Genomic DNA, 22,488 nt, shown 5'->3' on the forward strand with positions numbered 1-22,488 from the left:
AGCCGGGACTACTCTTCGTTGAGGCACGCGGGCTTCTCATTGCTGTGGCTTCTCTTGTTGCAGATCATGGGCTCTAGGTGCGCGGGCTTCAGTAGTTGTAGCACGTGGGCTCAGTAGTTGTGGCTCGCGCGGGCTCTAGAGCGCAGGCTCAGTAGTTGTGGTGCACGGGCTTAGTTGCTCCGCAGCCTGTGGGATCTTCCCGGACCAGGGCTGGAACCCCTGACCCCTGCATTGGCAGGCGGAGTCTCAACCACTGCGCCACCAGGGAAGCCCCCTCTGTATATTTTTTACCCCAGTTAGTTCTCCTTCCAAAACTCCTCTCCCTTCAGTGCTCCTCCCCATCCCTCCTCCATCCCATCTTCTTTCCAGGTGAACTCCATCTGGGTGAACAACAAACTAATGATAGGAGAGTGCGGTGTGGCCAAAAGATCAAGGCCATTGGGCCAGGGATGAGTCCGTTTTAATTGCTGGGGAATTAGCTTTGTAAATAACCCCGGCCCCTGCCCCCAGCCCCGCCTTGCCCCTCCCCCGGGGTGTGTCCAGTTTGGGCAGGAAGCTGCTTCCCCTAGAACAGTTCATCGCTGGGAGGGCGTGGAGGGCCCCTCTCCGAAGACAGGAGGAGCGCATCACGAGGCAGCCAGGGCGTGAGCACGAGGCCTCAGAGGACACTGATGCGCTCGGCCAGCCCCTGCATCTCGTGGTCCCGGGGTGGGAGGCTCCCGCCGAGCTCTCCGTCGGCTGGCAGCCCCGACCCGGGCAGCGGGTGCTCTGCCACGAACTGCTCCCAGCGCGCATCATCACTCTCGTGCGTAATGTACCGTTCGCCCATCTTCCCCTCCAGCTCTCGGAGGTCCAGCCACGTCTGGTACTCCTGGGCGGAGGAGAACAGGGGTTAGTTTGGGCGCTGCACCAAGGGCAGGCAATAGCGGCCAGAGCTTCGCCCCCATATGATCTGCCCTGCCAGTGAGAAGCCGGGTACGAGGGAAGGTGAAGGCACACCCTTCACAACCTGCCCAGCCAATTAGCTCCACCCCCTTCTACAGCCCAGCCAATGGGAGGCTCAGCCACGTTCCACGTCCATGAAAAATGTACCTACCTCCTTCACTACCTTAGCAGCCAGTAAGAGATATGGCTCCACCCCTTCCTCTAACCCAGCCAATGGGCCAGCCCCTCCCACTTCGCTCTCAGCCCCGCCCCTGCATCACCTGTAACCAGGGGTGGCTGAGAGACTTGTCCACGCTGTAGCGCTTGCGCATCTTCACCTGCAGTAGGTTGTTGATGAGGTCGATGGCTGCACCGGAAGGAGAGAGACGGCTCAAGCCCTGCGGGGTGTGGGGCCGTCCCTCCTCCAACAGGAATCCCAGCCTACTAGCCTGCCATCCAGGCCTTCCTTCTTCACTGACATGAAAGCGTCACCTGCACTAATCACTCATCCACCCATTTCCTCGTTAAATTACACATTTACCCCCACCCCTCACGAGGCACACACTAGATCCTCCATCTCTTCTCCAAGTCTCTACCTCAGTTTCCCCATTCCTATATCACCTTCATAAGTTTTGTCATACACAAGTACATACAGGATCTTGGCTTGCAGGATCTCAGTTCCCCGACCAGGGATTGAGCCTGGGCCACAGCAGTGAAAGCGCGGAGTCCTAACCTCTAGACCAGCAGGGAGCTCCCAAATGATTGTCTTAACTAACCTCCCTCCCACACTTCCTGTCCTCCTGAGCTTCTGGCTTCAGGACCTGCCCCTTGTTCTAACTTATCTAAGGCTTCTTGATGCACCCCAGTATCTTAGCCCTGCCCTTAGCTCACCCTCATACTTGGCTTTGCCCCAGAGCCACGGCCTCAGGACTTAATTTTCCCAGGCCCATCTTGAAGTCGGCAAGGCGCATCACACTACCAGGTCACAACGCCACAGCCCCTATATGCAGAGATCCCAAGATCTGCCTCCATCCTGGCCCCCAACCCCTGCCACCATATGCTTCTCTGACCTCCACCTGCTCCCAGGTTCCAGGTGTGACTTTGGTCTCAGGGCCGGTCAGTCCTTCTCCTGGACAGCTTCAGAAATCCTCCATGGCCCTGCCCCTCCTCTAGCCATGCCCCTAAACCAGCTCCCTCCATCACTGGATCCAACACCATGGCCCCAGGCCCATCTCCATCCCAGTCACAGACCCAATAGCCGGCAAATTAGCCAAGCCCGTGTTTCTTAACCTTGCCCCATGGTCCCACCGCTTCTGCAGGACTAACCCTTTTGGGGTCATAACCCCAAAGACTCCAGGCCCCAGCCAGTGCCTTGGGAGGATCTGTTCCCTCTCTTGGCCACCCCAGCCCATTGGCTTTCTCAGGTCTAGTCCCTCTCCTGGTCCCACCCTAGACAAGCCAAGTCTTAGCCCCCAAGGCAGCAAGGGTCTGTCTTAGCGCTGCTAGGACACTTCCTTTCCAGATCACATGACCTAGTCTAGGCCTGAGTCTAGGGACCCTGGTTCCATACACCCTCTTGAGTCCCTAGCCCAACGTCCCAGGTCCTGGTGCCTCCCTGTTTAAAAGACGGCCCTCCCCATGCCCTTGCCCCATCACTAGGCTCCACCCTCATGACACCAGGCTGTTTTTTAGGGCCCAACCCTCCTGCGGCCCCGCCCATTCTTCCCACCATGCCCCCACCAGGGGGCCTCGGCCCTCGCCTCGGCCCAGGGGTCAGGTGAGTCCCACACCTCCCGCGGAGATGCAGCTCCAAGGGCAGGCTGGGTACATGAAGGCAGCGTTCTGAATCTGGTCTTTGATGTCCTCGTCCTCGTTGAAGGGAAACGTGCCACTGAGGCTGACGTACATGATCACGCCCACTGACCACATGTCCAGCGAGCGGTTGTAGCCCTGGTTGAGCAGCACCTCGGGCGCCAGGTAGGCCGGCGTGCCCACCACCGAGCGCCGGAACGACTTCTCGCCGATGATACGCGCGAAGCCGAAGTCACACAGCTTCACCTGCGGAGGCGAAGGGTAGAGGGTCTGAGGGTGTGTGGAGGTCGTGCTTCCCGCCCCTCCGCAAGTGTACCCCACCGCGGTATTCCAGACAAACTCGAACGCTGGTTCGAATCCAGCTTCCTCTGTTCACTAGCTGGGTGACCCTGGGCAAGTGACTTCCTCTCTCTGTGCCTCAGTTTCCTCATCTGTACGAGGAGGAGGAGGACGAGGGGGAGCGTACCAACGCCTGTATCAGATGGCGGCCGTGAGGATTCCCTGAGTTGATCCATCTAAAACTCACAGGACAATAAATGCCCGGCGTGCAGTGAGGGGTCCATAAGGGCTCCCTGCCACTTGGCCTCTGTCACATCGAGCAGGTCTCAACCTCCTCGTGCCTCTGCTTCCTCTTTTGCACAGTGGAGATGCTAACAGTTCCTACTTAAAGGGTAGCGTGTATGAACTGAAATATATGGAAGATGTTAGGAGCAGCGGCAGGCATAGAGCGAGCCTCGGTGACCTCAGCGGAGGGGCCTAACTTCTCCCAGCACGGGTTTTGTCTTCTGGGTTGAGAATGTTAACAGCAGCTGCCGCTCAGGCTTCCCTGGGGATTAAATGGGACCGAACATGTAAATCGCTGACGATGGTATCCAGACGGTAACAGGTGAGAACTTACCTTGCCCTTGTTGGGGGCAGTCTAGGGTCATGGACAGGCTTTAGAGCCAGCAATATCTGGGTTCAAGGTCCTGTCTGCTGCTTACCAGTCCACGGGCAGCTGCTACCTCTATTCACATACTGTCCCTCCCCTACACAAAACCCTTCTCTGGCTGACTATTGCCCTGAGCCTCTGTTGCCTTCAAAAACAGCCACACCCCAACCCCTGACCCAAATCTCAGTGTGACAACCAAACCACCCTTTCCTAAGATCCTTTGCCCTTCTGACAGGCCTTATAATCTTTTCCTTTTCTAAGATCCACGCTTTTCTACCTATCTTACAATGGAATATTATATGGCCATAAAAAGAAGTGAAGTGCTGACACATGCTACAACCTAAATGAACCCTGAAAACATTAACTAAGTGAAAGAAGCCAGTCACAAAGACCACATATTATATTATTGTATATTCCATATATTTAATTCCATTTATATGCAATGCTCAGAACAGACAAATCCATGGAAAGCAGATCGGTGGTTGTGGGTTGGGGGGATGATGGGACTGGAGGATGTTGGCTAAGAGGTATGAGGTTTCTTTTGTGGTGGTGAAAATATTCCAAAATTGATCGTGGTGATGGTTGCACAACTCTGAATACATTAAAAGCCACTGAATTGTATACTTTAAATCGGTGAATTGTATAGTATATGCATTATATCTCAATAAAGCTGTTAAAAAAACAAAAGTACAGATCTTTCCACCACAGGGCCTTTGCACAGGCTGTTCCGGCTGCCTAGAACACTTGTCCCCCCAGAAAACTACTCCTTCTTCAGATAGGTTTTCTCTGACTCTCCACTGGGCTATACAGTTACGTGAGCTCATAGAACTGTGTCACGGAACTCATCACAGATATAATTACATTTCTGGGACAAATTGATCAACATTTGCTCTTCCCTCTATGATCTTTGCTGTCCAATATGGTGGCCACTGGCCACATGTGGCTGCTGAGCACATGAATGTGGCAAGTGCAACTGAGGAACTACTTTCTATTTAATTTTAATTAATTTATATTTAAAAAGGGATCCTAGGGACTTCCCTGGCAGTCCAGTGGTTAAGAATCCGCACTTCCACTGCAGGGGGCATGGGTCTGATCCCTGGCTGGGGAACTAGGATCCCACGTGCCGTGCGGTACGGTCAAAAATAAAAAATAAAATAAAAATAAAAAGGGATTCTAGATTTTGTTATTGGAAAACTTTTAAATACGCTTGGAACAACTTGGGTGTGTCAATCTACTTTCCCAACGGTTAATTTTATGAAATCTAAGTACAAAACCGAGTATTTCTGATAGAAATTTAATATCTGAATTGAGATGTGCTGTAAGTGTAAAATACACACCGGATTTGGAACACAGTATGAAAAGAAAGAATATTTCATTAATAATGTTTATGCTGGGACCTCCCTGGTGGTCCAGTGGCTAAGACTCCATGCACCCAGTGCAGGGGGCATAGGTTCGATCCCTGGTCAGGGAACTAGATCCCACATGCTGCAGCTGAGAGTTCACATGCCGCAACTAAAGATACTGCATGTTGCAACTAAGATCCGGCGCAGCCAAACAAACCAATAAATAAATATACTTTTTTTAATTAAAAAAAACTCAATAATGTTTATGCTGATTGCATGTTGAAATTGTCATATTTAGATATACTAAATAATTATTAAAGTTAATTTCACCAGTTTCTTTTCACTGTTTAAAATGTGCCTACTAGAAAATGTAAAATTACACATATGGTTCACATTATATTTCTAGTAGATATTACTGCTCGAAGTTAGAGTTTCTCATTCACTGCACTATTGACATTAGGGAAAGATAATCCTTTGTTATGGGGCTGTCCTGTGCACTGTAGGGTGTTTAGATGCCCGTAGCAACTGCCCCCCCCCAAACAGTTGTGACAACCAAAAATGTCTCCAACATTGTCAAATGTCCCCCGGGGGGCAAAATCACCCCCCCACCCCCGCTGTAAACCAGTGGGCATAGAGATGGGGATGTCTCTACTTACCACAGTTCCTAATGCCCCAGCATGGAGCCTGGCACAAAGCAGGCACACAGTAATTTTTAGTTGGTGACCAAAATGAACTTTTAAAATGAAACGAAATAATCACAAAACATACATAATAAAGCAAAAACTTCACAGGGATGTGGAAGGGCTAAATGAGAACCTGTAACTAAAGGCCCGTGAACACAGTAGGCACACAATCAACTGTAGCTGTTATAATCATCACTCTTGCTTAATCTGGTTCTGCCCCAAGGGGGTTCTCATCGACTAGTCAGAGGCTCATCAAAACTGTTTTCCTAAGAGACCCACAGAAGAAATTACCAGTGGCCCCCCTCTGATATCTGTTCTCTGCTTCTCCCCTTCCTAAAAATCCTGAATTTTTAATGAGCCACATGGTCACCCAGACTGAAAACTACATTTCCCAGTTCCCTTTGCAGCCAGCCATGACCACGTGATAAAGTTCCAGTCAATGGGATGTGAGAAGTGCCCCGTGCAACTTCAAAGTATTGCCTTAGGGAAGGTAAGGCATGTATCCATTTCTTCTACCCCGTTTCTTTCCTCCCTTCCTCCCACCCCCATTATCTTTTCACAATTGGGGGCGCGGCAGCAGCACATCATGGACCATGAAGACCAGGCAACACCATAGAGAGGCCAGCACAAGACAGCAGGAGCTGTGGTCCCAACACCATGGAGCTGCTTTTTCACCCTCAAAATGCTTATGCTCGGGCTTCCCTGGTGGCGCAGTGGTTGAGAGTCCGCCTGCCGATGCAGGGGACACGGGTTCGTGCCCCGGTCCGGGAAGATCCCGCATGCTGCAGAGCGGCTGGGCCCGTGAGCCATGGCCGCTGAGCCTGCGCGTCCGGAGCCTGTGCTCCACAACGGGAGAGGCCACAACAGTGAGAGGCCCGCGTACCGCAAAAAAAAAAAAAAAAAAAAAAAAAAATGCTTATGCTGGACCCTACACGAGTGAGAGACAAGCCTCTATCTCATTTAGGCCATTATCTTGGGTCTCTGTGTCTGATTAATTATCTTGATTAATACAATCCCCACCCACCACCAGTACTGGATGGACTTCCCCAAATCAGGAGGAGACATGTCTGACCTGAGGAAATGGGTCGGCTGACGCCAGCAACACATTTTCCGGTTTCAAGTCACAGTGGACGATATTCTTGAAGTGAAGGTGTCTCAAAGCCACCAGGATCTGAGGGGAGGCAATGGAGCCAGTAAGAAAGTTAGAAAGGTCCCTGCCCCAAGATTCTTCCCTCAGCAGCCAGCCCTCCACACCCCATCCATGCCCCACTCTGTACCCCTAAAGATGCCCCCCAGCACTAGGGGAGGCACTGGAGCACCAACGAAGAATTTCAAAACCCCAGAACCATTTCCATCAGAGATAGGAGTTGGACATACAATTCTAGGAAGGCTGAACTGGAGCAGAGATTTGGGAAGCTCCTGAGACACCTTGGCATGTGGATCATGATGAAAAAGTGCTATGAGTAAAGCAGTGGCTTTCAAGGAGGTACTATTGTGTGATTCCATTTTTTAAAAAATATTTTTCAGCCATTAAAAAAATGGAAACAATACCAACATGACATGTCATAAATTAAACGTAACACCTTTAAGAGGTGGGGGGATTGTAGAGCCAGCCTACTAAGGTAGCAAACCTGGCTCCACACTTACTAGCCTGTTGCCTAGGGCAAGTCTCTTAACCTCTCCGGGTCTCAGTTTTCTCACCTGTAAAATGGGGGTAATAGCAGTACCCATCCTCATGGGTTGCTGTGAGCTTTAAGTGAGTTGACGCATATAGAGTGCTTAGGGCAGTGTCTGGCACAGAGCAAGCACTCCATGTGAGCTATTATTATTGTTGCTGTTTTTAGTTATTATTCTTGTGGTGGTCTGTTAGCAGGCATATTCTTGTGAGTGTTTCAAATAAAACTTTTCCTGCTGTATCTATTAATTTAAGAGTATTCTATGATGGCAAGGTGAGCTGACTTAAAAAAAAACAAAAACAAAAAACTGTTACCATCTGTTACCACTAATCTACGGGAGCCATGATTTTCCTTGATTCTAGGTAACCCAAACAAAATACACAGGAAGTACAGAGTGATATAAGCATGAAGTTGTAATCTATATCTTAGAACTGAAGTATTTGTACTTTCTCATGGTTTTTGCTGGATGATTTTCGAGTACGGAAATGCTATTTGAAAGCTACTGCTGAGGTCCAAGCTCCTCATTCTACAGACAGGGAGACTGAGATCCAAAGACGTATATGGACATCCTCTTCTACAGATCTTCAGTTTTTTTATTTTTCCAACCCCTAGTAAATGTGGTGAACAGAAAGGGCAGATTGGAAGCTAGACAGACCCAGGTTCAAACCTTGGCCAGACAGCTACCTAGCGATGTGACCTTGTAGCTGTGTGACCCTGGGCAAGACCTAGGAACCTCCCTCCACCTCAGTTTCCTCATCTGTAAGATGTGGATTATAGTAATACCTACCTCAAAGGTGGTTGTGAAGCCTATAAGTTCATGAGGTATAGGGCTTAGCACAGGACTTGGGGTGGGGCAGGCAAGAGGCAAAAAGCAGAAATCTGCAAAGGGAAAGAGAAAGAGAGAGAAGAGCACAGGCAAAAAGAGAGGAAGAGATGAAAGACCAGAAAGAGAAACTGCCTCAGTTGCTGAAGGCAGGCAGTTTCCTCTCCCCACCTGAAGTCTGGATGAGCCTGCCTCAGTGGGTTTCTAACCCCACCCTGCAAGTCAGCCTGACAAAGGCACACAGCTTGGGAGAGCAAGGGTGCTGGGCCTGGAGAAAGGAAGCCAGCACAGGGGACTTTGCAACCAACAGAGAACATGTCCCAGAATCAGGTGTGGAACCAGCCAGGTGGGAAGATCTTTCTAGGAAGGCTGTGAAACCCAGAAAATGAAAGTAAACCATGAACAAAATAAAGAGGAAAAGAAATACTGGGATTAGAGATGGGTACAACACAAGCAGCAAAGATCCAGGGTCCTTCATATACAAAGAGCTCTTACAATTCAATAAGAATAATCCAATTGAAAAATGGGCAAAGAGTGCATAAAGCACAGGCCAATAAACATGTGAAAATATGCTCAACTTCACCCATAATTTTTAAACCAGCAAATGAAGCCACATGTAGTATTATTTTTCCACCTTTAAAACTGGTGATTGGGCTTCCCTGGTGGCACAGTGGTTATGAGTCTGCCTGCCAATGCAGGGGACATGGGTTCGAGCCCTGATCCAGGAAGATCCCACATGCCGCAGAGCAACTAAGCCAGTGCACCACAACTACTGGGCCTGCACTCTAGAGCCCACGAGCCACAACTACTGAGCTCACGTGCCACAACAACTGACGCCTGCATACCTAGAGCCCGTGCTCAGCAACAAGAGAAGCTACTGCAATGATAAGCCCACGTACCACCAGGAAGAGTAGCCCCCACTCGCCACAACTAGAGAAAGCCCACCCGCGGCAATGAAGACCCAATGCAGCCAAAAATAAATAAGTAACATTAAAAAAAAAAAAGACTGGTGATTATATTGGGAATTCCCTGGCTGTCCAGTGGTTAGGACTAGGTGTTTTTACTGCTGTGGCCTGGGTTCAATTCCTGGTTGGGGAACTAAGATCCTGCAAGCCATGCAGCATGGCAAACAAACAAACAAAAAGCCTGGTGATTATATTATCCAGAGTTAGTCAGGAGTGAGAAAATAGACACCCTCAAACTTTGTTGGTGAGAACAAAGATTGAAGGAGGTTTTAGAGGACTTCCCTGGTGGCATAGTTGTTAAGAATCTGCCTGCCAATGCCGGGGACGTGGGTTCGATCCCTGGTGCAGGAAGATCCTACATGCCACGGTGCAACTAAGCCCATTCGCCACAACTACTGAAGCCCATTCGCCACAACTACTGAAGCCCGTGCGCCTAGAGCCAGAGCTCCGCAGCAAGAGAAGCCACTGCAATGAGAAGCCTGCGGGCAGCAATGAAGACCCAACGCAGCCAAAAATAAATAAATTTATTTAAAAAAAAAAGAAAGAGGTTTTAGAGAATAACCGGGCAACATCTTTTTTAAAAATTTAAAGCACATTTCCCTGGGTTCAGGAGTCTACTCTTCGAAATGTATTCTATTGAAATTCTGCCACCAGAACCTGTCGACGTTTGTAGACAAATGTTCACAGGATGTTGTTTGCAGTAGCGGAATAGTGAAACCAACTACATGCTCAGCAACTGGGGAATTTGGTGATACCCGTCATGGGGCCCAATTAAGAAAAAGAGACAGTCCTGCTAACTACACACTGAACTAGAACAGTCTTCCAGAAGCACTGTTAAAGTGGAAGTAAGAAGCAGAACAACATAGCGTTATATACGTGAAATCAATTAAAATGCATGCACTTGTGCACGTGCACGCACACACAAATAGCACAAATTAGTTTGACTTTACTCAGTAAAAGCACAGCTCCCAGGTTTAAATCCCACCAGCTGTGTGACCCTGGGCAAGTTACTTATAAGGTCCCTGAGCCTCAGTAAAATGGGAGTAATAATAACCACTACCACATAGGTTGCTATGAAGATTAAATGAACTAAAACAGTGCCTGGCATAGAGTAAGTGCTCAATAAAGTTTAGTGACCACATTATTTATCATCCTCATTATCAGCATCCCCCGTCCCAGCCCGCCCACTCTGGGGGATCACTGTCCAGGGCTGGGGCTATTTTGGTCACCGCTGTGTCCTCACCCTGCCCAGTATGGCCAGGCACAGTGGTTCAGGCAGTGTTTGTTGAACCATTTAATAAATGAATGAATGAATGATCTCCTCAGAGAAAGGCCTCTCTCCCCTTCCTTGTTTCTTCATGAATAAAGTCAGGCCCAGTGAACCTGACTCATTATATAAAGTAATAAAAAATATAAAATGATAATCATTTATTATTTTTCTATAATAAGTTATTATTACTACTCTATTATTTTCTACTTATTATCCTATTATGTTTCTATTGTTATTACTCTATTATTATTCTATTAACTGTTCTATTATAATCTATTATAATTTAAAAAGTATCACTCTATTACTTTTTCTATGATTGTTATTATTACTCTATTATTACGTTTTCTATTACTCGCTATTATGACTCCCACCCAAGGTCTGCCTGCCCTTCGGGGGCAGACGGCACATGCGCGTCTTGCAGGGCAGGTGGGGAGCCTGGGCGGGGAGGCTGGCGTTGGGTGGGGCAGTGGGCGGGGCAGGCGCACCTGGGTGATGAGGAACTTGGTGAGGCGCTCAGGCAGCCGGCCCTTCTCGCTGGAGAGGATCATCTCCAGCATGTCCCCGTGCAGCTTCTCCATCACCACAAATACCTTCTCCGGGGTCTCGAACATACACTCCAGGTTGACAATCCCCGGGTGCCGCAGACTCTGGGGTGGGTGGGGTGGGAGGGGGGGCGGGGGTCAGAACCCAGGTCACCCACAAACTTGAGAACCTAGAGGGCAAGCCATAGGAGCAGGCAGACGACAAACAAGACAGATATCCCCGGAGGGTCGGCTGTTCCTTCCCTGGGGGTGCCATTGGGGGAGGGGAAAGGGCTTCCACAGCCCCAGACAGAACCACCCCTCCAGCGCCACCAAGTGTTCGGAAGGATCTTTACATCATGAAATTCTGGTGAAGGTCCAGGGTTGTGGGAACAAGAGAAGGGGAGCGTGGAGAAATGGGAAGGAGCTTTGTACATCTGTATCTTTTAAATCCCTGCCCTCCTTCCCTTCCCCAGCCCTTGCCTAGCTGAACCCCATCTCTCCCACCCAGGTCCCCACCCAGCCTCCTCCCTGGGGTACAGGTTCCAGCCCCACACCTTTTCCCCCTACCCGCCAATAGCAGCCTGAGGGATCTTTCGAAAGTTCACATCTGACCCTGTCCCTTCCTTGCTCAAAATCCTTCCATGGCTCCCCAGCACCCTCAGGAGAAAGCCCATAGGGTGTGACCCCCAGCCTCCCCCCTAGCCTCACCACCCACCACCTTTCTTCACATAAACCATCTAGTAACCTTGAACTCCTTCTAGTTCCTAGAAGACTTCGTGTTCCCTCTCACCTCTGGACCTTTGCACGGGTTGGTCCCTCTGCTCAGACTACCTTCTCTACCCCTTCAGTCTCAACATGCATGGTGCCTCCGCTAGGAAGCCTTCCCTGACTATCCCCAGACTGGAGGAAGTGGCAAGGGGGCAAAGGAGGAAGTGGGAAGGGAAGGCCCTTCCTGGGTGGGGAGGGGGGCAGAGTTGGACCACAGATCTCAGGGGTCACCTGCAGAATGGCTACTTCGTTCCGGAGTTGGCTCTCCTGCTTGGTGGGGAAACGCAGTTTGTCGATGACCTTTACTGCCACGTCCCGGCCTGTCTTCCGGTGCTTTCCTGGGCAGGGGGTAGGGGAGATGGGGGATGAGGGGAGCAGGACCTTCCAGTCCTGGCAAGAGGAAGGCCCCACCAGAGGGACACAGCCGGAATTGGGCAGAGGTGGATGAAAGGCCATCATGGGGGCTCTGAGGGGTCCCCAGGAGAGATGCGAGGGGTGGGGGGCCCTGGGAATAAAGGTGGAAAGTAAAGACAGAGCTCCGAGGAGGGGAATCTATAACATGGGAAACTAGATATATAACCAATCAGAATCTAGCATCTAGCTCTGTGGCCAATCAGCATAGAATTTACCTTCCCTATTAATAACGGGAGAAAAGTCATTGGCCTTTCCCAGTGAGAAAAGGCGAGCCTGCAACCATCTGCCCCCAGGATCTAGCTTTCTAATCAGCTAGAAAAAGTGGTGAGCATGCAGGCAATCACAGGGAAGGTCTGGGCTCAAGACCCCTTTCTGGGTCAGCTCTTGAAGCATCCTTACCGCCATAGACCACTCCAAACTGGCCCGAGCCCAGCACCTCATCCGGGAAGATCTGGTAGACAGTGGCAATGTCCTGCAGGGTGGGGACAGGGAGGGTCAGGGGTGCAAATGGAGATGGGGAGGTCAAGGAGACTAGGAGGGTGGGAGAGCTTGGAGGCTGTTTGGGAGCGGGAGGGGGAACACATCCTCGGGGCTGTGGGATGCGGGCAGGGTCTCACCACATTCTCTTGGATCTGGCTGTTAGACACAGAGATGCTCAGAGAAGCTTGTCCTGGGGAGAGGGGGAGGCGGAGGTGAGGGGACTCCAGGCTCAAGGTCACGTTCACCCATAACTCCACCCTCTGGAGCCAGTAGTCAGGCTACTGACTGACTTGTCCACTAAGAACCTCAGTTTCCTCCTCTGGAAGAATGGAAACCATAAAAAGACCTCTCTCCTAGGGCCAGTGAGAGGAGGAAATGAGACAGGAGCTCAAAAAGTGAGGCCATGAATGAGTTCACAGAGCATTTCACTCTGTGATCTCAGCACCAAGTGATGATCCCATTTTACAGAGGAGGAAACTGAGGCTCAGCGGGAAACTCCAAACTGACTCCAGCCTCTTCCCCTGCATTTGCCCCACTACTAATCCAACCAAGGTCAGACATTTCCAAAGTCTTGATCCTTCTGCCATTTGAACATCTGTCCCCTCCCTGAGGAACATCCGGCCCTCGCCCCTCAGCCTCCTCCCTGGTCTCCCTGCCCCGTTCCGCCCTCTCCTATTCACCCTCCATAAGGAAGCCAGAGGGATCTTGCTGAAGCACAAACCTGACTCCATCCTTCCCCTGCTCAAAACCGTGCCATGGCCGCCCAGTGCCCTGAGGAGGAAGGCCGAGGCCCTTAAACAAGCAGAGTTTGTGTGTATTCCCGACATGCTGGCCTCCTTGCTGGGCCTCCGATACAGCAAGTTCTCTCCTACCTCTGGGCTTTTGCATTTGCAGTTTCCTCTGCCAGGAATGCTCTTTCCCTCATTGTGGACTTAGTTAAATCCTCCTCATCTCTCAGTCTCAGCTCAAATGTTACTCCTGGGGCCATGTCAGATTCCTTTAGCACATGTTCTACGTCCCACTTGTCTTTCATCCAGGATGACCTGATGAATGTCTGTTACTCACCCTCGACTATGAGCTCCATAAGGCGGGAACCTGGGACCCCCTGATCATCCTTTGCCTCTGCGTGAAAGGATTTCCCACTTCCTTTCCCTTCATTTCACCCCTCTTCAACTTCCAGGTCTTAGCTCAGATGTTGCCTCCTTCAGGAAGCCCTCCGGGACACCCAGGCTGGGTTAGTCACCCCCTCTGAGCTCCCACAGCCCTCTGGCTCCCCTATCCCAGCCCTGCCCACTCTGAGTCATCACTGTCTGGGAACAGGTCTGTCTTCCCTACTGGACCAGGAAGGCAGGTCCTGAGCTGTCTTGGTCATAGCGGTGGCCCCAGCATTACCCAGCACAGGTCAGGCACAAAGGAGCACGAATCAAAAAGTCTGAACTCACAGTTTGGCGGAGTTGGCACCCCTGGTAAAAGACTCAGAAAGGGAAAGTAACATGCCCAAGACTGTACGTTAGGTCTAGGGCTTAATGATTTAGACCCAGGCCTGCTGAGTCCAGAAGCCACATTCTCCACTCTGACATTCCCTGGCTCTTCCCTTCTCCAGGATCCCACCCAAGCCCTCCAAGACCCATCCTCCCAGGGACCCAGGGTGGGGGACTTACTGTGGGGCGCATGGCCTGGGGCACTGGGTGCATCCTGGAGGATGACAGGCATCAGGGCCTGGCGGATGGCTGTTTCCCAGCCCCGGGCAGTCTCGGCCCCCTGCCCGCTGGGCCCCCCTGGGGCCCCGCCAGGGGTTTCGCCCACAAAGTAGGTGGTGTTGGCAGTGACAATCTCGAAGCAGTGTGGGTTGGTGCCTGGTGGCACAAGGCTGAAGTTCTGGGCAGGCTCCACGGCGAGGATTTCAGACAGTGGAATTTCCTGGCAGGACACAGAGCCAGCACCCGTGAGGGCTCCAGGCTGACCCTGGGGCTCTCCACTTACTCAGATGAGCACACAGAACCCAGTGTCATTGCAGAAGGGGCTGGTTTGCATGGAGGGGTCAGGAAAGGCCTCCTGGTGGAAGTTACATTGAAGCAGAGATCGGAAAGGTAAGAAGAGGCCAGCTGGTGGAGGAGTGGGTGGAGCATGTGCAAAGGCCCTGAGGTAGAAAAGGCTTGTGTTCAAGGAACATGTCGTATCCCCATTACATGGATAGTGCCTGGCACACAGTAGGCATGCCATGTTTGATGAACTAATAAAGGATAAAAATAAAATAAATTAATTAATGAAATCAGGCTAGGCCCAGGCCTCATGGGCCTCATGGGCCACAGGGAGGAGCCTGAGCTTTGTCTCCAGGGCCTTGGGGAGCCACAGAAGGGTTTAGTGCAAGGTGGGGAGTAGTTCTCTCTGGCTGTGTGTGGAGGGTGGATGGGAGAGGATGGGACTGACATAGGAGACCAGGAAGGAGGCAGAGGGGACCCTGGGAGGAGAGAGGGTGCGGTGTCTATGGGGAGGAAAAAGAGTGTGCTTGGAAAAGTGTTGAAAGACAAAGGAAGGGAGGAAGAAAAGAAGGAAAGAGTGAGAAAGAGAGACAGACTTATGTAGCCAGTAAAACCAGGAGACAGAGACGTTGTGGTGGGGATGGTATTTTAGATAAAGTGGCTTGAGGAAGACGGGAAGGATAAGAAGGAAGCAGCCATGGGAAGGGTAAGGAAGATGCTCCAGTGCAGGTAAACAGCGAGGTGTCTGGGTTTGATTCCAAGGGCAGTGGGAGCCATTGGAAGCTTGTGATGGTTTTAATGGACTCCTCTGGCTGCTGCGTGGGAAAAGACTGAGGACAAGGGCAGAAGAAGGACCGTGGAGGAGACTGGCGGGAATGCAGCGCTGGCATGGGAGGCGGTGATGAATGAATACAAAGAAAGAATTCAATAAATTAATTATAAAGTTATAATGATAACACACTTATAGTCACTGGGAGTTTAACGGAGCTTAACATACGCCTGGCCCTAAACTAATTGCTCCACGTAGATTATCTCTTTGAATTCTGGCATCAGCCCTGAGGCGAGGACTATTCTTTGAGGTCTTTTACAGGTGAGACACGTGGGGCGCAGAGAGGTGAGGTAACTTGCTTGGATCCCCCAGCTGGAAAGTGATGGAGCTGAGATCAAACACGGGGGAAGGGCATCCAGGTGGGCGACACTTGCTGATGGGATGGAAACGGGCAAGCAGGGGTGGGCAGAGAGTGTGATTCGCAGGTGTTTGCCTGAAGCAACTGGGAGAGGAGGGGAGAAGATAGTGGACAAAGAGGAGAGGTCTGGGGGATCTGGGAGCCAGAAGGCCCACCTTGTAGTATCTGTTGGTTGTGTTGTTCTGGAAGAGCGTGATGCACTTGCAATCCAGGCGCCAATAGTGCCGCTTCCTCTGTTGGGAGAGGTGCTTGAGAGACTGAGGTTGTCTGCCCCACATGCTGCTAGGGCTCTGACTCTAATCCCAGCCAAACCCCGCCCCGCCCCTGACCTTGCCTTAGTCCCGCCCCTCCCCTTAATCCTGTCCCTCCCCCTTCATCCCTATAGCCACCCCTCTAATTCTACCTCAGCCTTCAGCATGACCCCGCCCACTCCAAACCCCAACCGGCTCCGCCCCCTCAAACCCCGCTCTCCCCAACTCTAGCCCCACCCACCTGACCGCGCCCCACCCACTCACCAGCGTGTCCTTGTTGCTGTAATGAACCACCCAACCCTCACGTAGCGTCGTGCTGGATTTCCGTGTTGTGTGTCGCACTGACTGCACCACCCTCATTAGGGGGATGTACCCCAGGGAGCTGAGGGTTGGGGAGAGGAAGGGGTGAGAGGTTACAAGCAGAAAATAGCAGTAGTGCCTGGGGCCGCAGCGGGTGGTGCTAGAGGCCTGTTCGGGGGCCGGGGGTGGGGGGGTGGGGGGTGCATCTCTGGGCAGCCAGGGGTTTTTTTGGCCACACTTTTTTCCTTTGTGGTTTCCAGATTTCCCATAATGAGGAAGGGGACTCTTGAGAGGCCCACGTTAAGAGGCTGCGTTCCAAAGCCAGGCTGCCTGGCAAATTACCTAACCACTTCGTGCCTCAGTTTCTCCACCCAAAGGGGTTGCTGTGAGAAGTGAAGCCTTTCTTAGGAGTTTAGCTTAGTACTTGGCACACAGTGGGCCTCCAATAAGTGCTAATTAGTACTGAGCCCATTGATTGTGGAGCCAGCTGTGTGACGTTGGGCAAGGGACTCAACCTCTCTGTGCCTCATTTCTCTCATCTGTGCACGTGCTATTATGACAGTGAGGAAATGAAGGCTGAGAGAAATTAAGTGACTTGCCCAACTTCAGAACCAACATCCTCTTGATCCCTGCGCTAGACCTGGACTTGAGAGGCCTTGGCCACTTCTCTTTGCCTCTCTGAGACTCGGTTTCCTCATCTGTGAAACAGGCTGCCTCTCCCAACAGCCCTCCCCTCCCAAGTCCTTCAAGGTCCAACTCTGATAGCCTATGATTCTGTTACTAAACACTCCCAGGAAAGACCTGGGAGAAAGGGATTCTGAGGTTCCAGGTGGCTAGGGCCGGGTGGCACGAGTAAGAAACTCTCAGTGATCACTGTGACCTGAATACCCGTCCCCCCTCTGGCCTCACTTCCCCTCCCCTTCCCATCACTCTCCCTGCTTCAGCCATCCCAGGTTCCTTGATACTCCTGCAACATTGTTGATTCTACCTCAGGGCCTTTGTACTTGCTATTCCCTCTGCTTGGTAGCCTCTTCCCCCAGATATCTTCCACACCACTCCTTCCCTCCCCTCCCTCAGATCTCTTTAAAGCTACAACATTTCCTCACAGAGGGCTCCTTTAACGACCCTAAGCAAGATAGCATGTCCCCATTTTCTATCCCCTCTCATTTCCTTTTTAATTTTATTTTTGATAGCAGTTACCAGTATCTTATAATAACCTATAACGGAAAAGAATCTGAAAAAGAATACATATATTATTCTCTCTCTCTCTCTCTCTCTCTCTCTCTCTCTCTCTATATATATATATATACTGAATCACTTTGCTGTACACTTGAAACTAACACAACACTGTAAATCAACCATACTTCAATTAAAATTTTTTTTTCTAAAACATATGAAAAAAAGTGAAAAGGTTCAAAGGATGAGATTAAAAATAGAGAAATGGAAATGCAAATATTTTCTTCTCATACCTCCAAATGGATCATCTCTCACCCTTCCCACTTTAGAGATTCAAGATTCAAATACTAGGGAGAACTCCTTTTCCATTTTCTGAGCACTTATAACCTGGCAAGCACTTTCCCTGCATGACCAAATAGAATTTGCACAATCTGTAAGGCACGTCCCCAGTCCCCAGGAGGAAACTGAGGCAGGCAGAGAAAGGACCAGCAGTTTAAGTGATGGAGCTGGGATCCATCTCTCAGCCTCCAGTGCCCTGTGCTTTTAGCCCTGCTGCTTTCCTGCCACCTCGATAAACAGTCATCCATGGAGGAAGCCAGGCCTTGTCCTAGGCACTTGGGAGGCGGATAAATATCCTTGCCCTCGAGCACTTGAACTCACATTCTAGTGAAGCTGAAGATTAATTCCATTTCTAATTTAAAATGTGTAATTAAGTAAAAGTTATTATTTTTCAGAGCTTCCATGCCAGAAGAAAGCCACTGCCTGTCAGTTCGTTGGGGATATTTTCCTTTCCCCATTTTACAGATGGGAAGACTGAGGCACCAAAAGGAGAAGGGACTTGTTTAAGGCCATACAAATCAATCCAAGGCCAAAATGGTTGAAAGAAAATGGATATTTTCCCTTCCTTTTTAAGATTTAGGGCTCTGGGATAAGAGTTAAACTAACACTTACTGTATACCAGGTACTGTTTTACATACTTGATTCACATTAATTCATTTCATTCTCGCAACAACCCTACACGGTAGGTACTACTTTATCCCCATTTTACTGATGAGAAAACTGAGGCCCAGAGAGGTTAATCTCTTGCCTAAGGCCATACAGCAGTCTGGTTCCAGAGTCCATATTCTCACTCACTCTTTGTACTGTCACTTTGCCATACGGACTGTTTCTGGAAGGACCCACCAGAACCTAATCCCAGTGGCATCCTCTGGGCAGAGGGGCTGGGCAGCTGAGAGGCAGGGAAGTGGGAGGGGTTGACTATATATGTTTTGAGTGACTGTATTACCAGTTCCAATAAAAGAAAAACAATTTAAGTTAAAATAGGCTTCCATTAAAACTTGTTAAAACTGTAAATCAGGAAAAAAGGTTAGGTTAAAAAAATAAAGTTCGGATGCTTGAAAAAGTTCGCCTCAGGAACCTGAGAAATTTGTAAGAATGGGGTGATGTCAACCCATTGTAGGGACGGAGAACGGCCTTTGCTGGAGAGGGCCCTGGGTACCTCTGGGCCTTGCCTCCCTCGCCTTCCTCCTCCTCGCTGGCATGGAGAGCATTTTCTGAGTGGGAGCCCGGGACGAAACCCGAGTCATCTGACTCATCCATGAGGGAGCTCTTGTCAGCCTCGCTGAAATCGGTGGCCTCCTCCATCGGCACATCTGGGAGGACAGGGGCGTCAGAGGGGCCTCCACACAGTCCTGCTGCCCTTTCCCACTCAGCCCCCAGCCTCTTACCTCCGTTGATGAGTGCCTCCCCCAAACAGTCATTAGGGACTCGGGTGGCGCAGCGTTTGTGACAGTTGAACTTGCAATCTGGTAGGAGGACAGGGAACATGGAGTCGGGTGGGAGGGGGAAGAGAGGTCACCTCTAAGGGTTGACCCTTGACCCCTAGCCCCCAGTTTCAAAAGAGTTTGCTATTGCTTTTTGGGGCAGGAAAGCTAAATGACCCTTCCCTGGGCATCCCTCCTTTAAGCCACAGTCCCCAGTTATAGAGAGGCTTGATTAAATAGAGGAGGGCCAGATGAAGTGTCCGTGGCTTGATAGCCCTAGCACTCTAAGGGTCTAAAGTTCTAACAGTGTAGATATCCGTCACCCTAGATTTCTACAATTATAGAGTGTAATCGCATGTAACATTCTATGATTCTAGACTTCAGGCTTTTGAGGGCGGGGTTTCTCAACCTTTGGCACTATGAACATTTTGGGCTGGAAAAGTCCTTGTTGTGGCGCGTTGTTCTGAACATCATAGAATTTTTAGCAGCATCCCTGATGTCTACCCATCTGATGCCAGTAGCACCAGCCCCACATGACAAACAAAAATGTTTCCAGACATTGCCAAACATCCCCCCTTGGGCAAAACTGTCCTTGGTTGAGAACCATTGTTTGGTTGAGAAGTTTGAAGACTCCGAGGTTCTGGGCTGCTACACATCAAAGATCCTGGAATTCTATGAAAACTTATTTTGCTAAGGTCCTTATGATTCTAGATTTCTAAGACTGCAGAGTCTGATGTCCAAGTTTCTAGAATTCTACACATCTATGCTTCTACAGTTTTACAGTTCTAGGCTGCTAAGATTCTTTGATGTCTGAGGTTTTAAGGTTTTATGTATCTAAACTCTAGAATTCGGTGACCTACAGTTCTATGATTCTAGACTTCTAAGTCTGTAGAATCTGATAGTTCCAAAGTTCTTGGGTTCTGTACACCCAGGAATCTAGAACTTAATGTTTCTATGGTTCTTCAGCTGTAGACATCTAAGATTCTAGAATTTGATTGTTCTGATGAATTCTAGAATTGGATGGCTCTAACCTTTTTATGGATCTAGACTTCTGGTATTTCCGAATTTGATCGTTCAAAGTTCTGGGATCTTAGATTTCTAGGACTCCAGAATTTGATGGTTTCAAGGCTATATGATTCTAGACTTCTAAGACTCAAATGTTTTGCTTCTAGGTTTCTATTCTTCTCAATTCCTACGGTTTTAAAGTTCTAACATTCTGAGAATCTATAATTTGATGGTTCTAATATTTATGAGTCTAAAGTTCTATGATTCTTTTTGCTGAATCCTATGATCTAGAATTCTTGGAACTTATGTTTCTAAGGTTCTCTGATTCAAGAATTCTCAAGTTCTAAGGTTTTAGAATTCCATGCTAAGTATCATATGCATCTAGATTTCTTAGGTGCTAGGATTCCAAGTTTCTAATGACTGAGGTTCTAGGATTCCAGAATTCCAAAGGTTCTAGAACTTCAGGATTCAGGGCACTCCCTTTCCAAGGCCCTGTGCTTCTAAGGATCAGAACAGAGATTTTCGTTTCCTGCCACAAGCCCAGCTGAGATCCTAAGCCTCAGTGTGTCTGTGTGATGGGGGGTGTTCTGACTCTGTCCCTCGCCACCCCCCAACGTGGGGGGCCCCCGCTGACCTTTGCACTGCAGGCCCTGGCGAAAGAGGCCCTTGAGCAGTTTCTTGCAAGCCTGGCAGACGGTGGGCCGCGTGTAGCTGTGGATGAGGAAGGTGTGTGGCACCTTGACCTTGGACAGCAGCATCTTGTCCAGCTCAATCGGGCGACCGGTGTAGGATGAGACAGAAGATGAGGAGGACGAGGATGTGGGGCGGCGAGGGATGAGCTCGGTGGTGCTACGGCTCTATCAGATGGCAAGGTGGAAAGGGACACCTCAGCGCATCGTCCCTGCGCCTGGACCTCATCAACCCCCAACCACCACCCCTCCCCACCCCTCCCCACTCCCCCAGCTGCTCACCAGCTCATCAGTCATGCTGAGCAGGGACTCAGAGGTGCCGAGGCGCACCGAATGGCCACTGGCCAGAGACGTGGACGATAGGCGTCGCTTGCGAGCCCCACTGCAGTTGTTGGGGATGCTGAAGGCGCAGCGTTTGTGGTAGTTCAGTCCGCAGCCTGTGTGGGGCGCCCGACGGTCAGAGACATAGCCTCCACCTGACCTGGGCACTGAAGCTCAGCTCCCCCCACCACGCGCCCCTCCCCCCCTTCGCCACCTTCTCCTTTTCTGAGGATCTGGAACACAGCACGTCCCTCAGGATGCCTCTTCCTAGTGTAATTAACGTCAGCGGAAAACTACAAAACCCAATTCAGGCAGAACTGCTAATGGCTGAGAGCCTTCAGGAATAAAGGTTTGGGGAACTCCCTGACGGTCCAGTGGTTAGGACTCCGCGCTTTCGGTGAGGCCAAAAAAAAAAAAAAAAACAGGAATAAAGTTTTGGGCCACCCCAACAGACAAAATACCATGAGCAGGTGAGGTGCTGGCTGAGGGCAAAGGGAATATGGACCAGGCAGTGGAGAAGGCAGAGAAGGAAGCCACAGCCACGTGCCCAGTTGCAGCCGTGAGGACAGTCATAGTATCTCTTCCTTACTTTGTTATGAATATGTGCATACACCAAATATTTTTGTTTTCTTCCCTCTTCTACCCCCTTATCATCTAACATAAGATATTAATAATAATTAACTTTATACCGTGATATTTGTTACGGGATATCAAAGGAGAAGACGGAATATCACACAAGGACATCGTCTTATGGGGAAAGAGAGCATTTTTCAGTTGTACTCGGGATGGTTGTATCATATCATGTGGAAGTGTGACTTTGTTCTTTCTTTTCTTTTCTATTTTTAATCCTTGACCACGAAAGAGTCAGGCTCAGCTTGTCATTTCCTACTGGACTTCCTGAATGCTTCTCCATACATCTCTGGTGATTCCAAATGATTCCAGGATCTCTTTCTGGAGTAAAGAATGTTCCTCCAGCCTTTGGAAGCTTCCTTCGGACATTTTATGAAGATTGTCTTCTGGCAGCCGGCCTCTTATAGACTTTCCTGTGCAGTAATTCCTCATCATAGGCACTGTCTCAAATGCACAATGTCATGCTGCAGAGGCAAGCTTGGGGATTGCTGTTGCTGCTACGAGGAGAGTTTCAGGATGGCAAATTGCACACAGGAACCATGTCCCAGTTTTGGCCTTTAATCACTCACAT

General features: G+C 50.0%; 1 protein-coding gene across 1 annotated transcript in view; it reads right to left on the bottom strand.

The window, feature by feature from the left end:
• Positions 1-534: 534 nt before the first annotated feature.
• PRKD2 (protein kinase D2) overlaps positions 535-22,488 on the bottom strand; it is a 30,182-nt gene continuing 8,228 nt past the window's right edge. Inside the window, exons 4-18 of the mRNA XM_079907349.1 lie at positions 21,249-21,403; positions 20,912-21,134; positions 19,237-19,314; positions 19,008-19,161; positions 16,298-16,415; positions 15,938-16,015; positions 14,275-14,533; positions 12,751-12,803; positions 12,533-12,605; positions 11,951-12,057; positions 10,913-11,074; positions 6,766-6,864; positions 2,715-2,982; positions 1,206-1,291; positions 535-871 (exon numbers count right to left, since the gene is read on the bottom strand). Coding sequence (XP_079763475.1) covers positions 659-871; positions 1,206-1,291; positions 2,715-2,982; positions 6,766-6,864; positions 10,913-11,074; positions 11,951-12,057; positions 12,533-12,605; positions 12,751-12,803; positions 14,275-14,533; positions 15,938-16,015; positions 16,298-16,415; positions 19,008-19,161; positions 19,237-19,314; positions 20,912-21,134; positions 21,249-21,403 — 2,126 coding nt within the window. The 3' untranslated portion in view covers positions 535-658. The remainder of the gene's footprint in view (positions 872-1,205; positions 1,292-2,714; positions 2,983-6,765; positions 6,865-10,912; positions 11,075-11,950; positions 12,058-12,532; positions 12,606-12,750; positions 12,804-14,274; positions 14,534-15,937; positions 16,016-16,297; positions 16,416-19,007; positions 19,162-19,236; positions 19,315-20,911; positions 21,135-21,248; positions 21,404-22,488) is intronic.

This window comes from Stenella coeruleoalba (genome assembly GCF_951394435.1).
Source record: "Stenella coeruleoalba genome assembly, chromosome: 20".
NCBI lineage: Eukaryota > Metazoa > Chordata > Mammalia > Artiodactyla > Delphinidae > Stenella > Stenella coeruleoalba.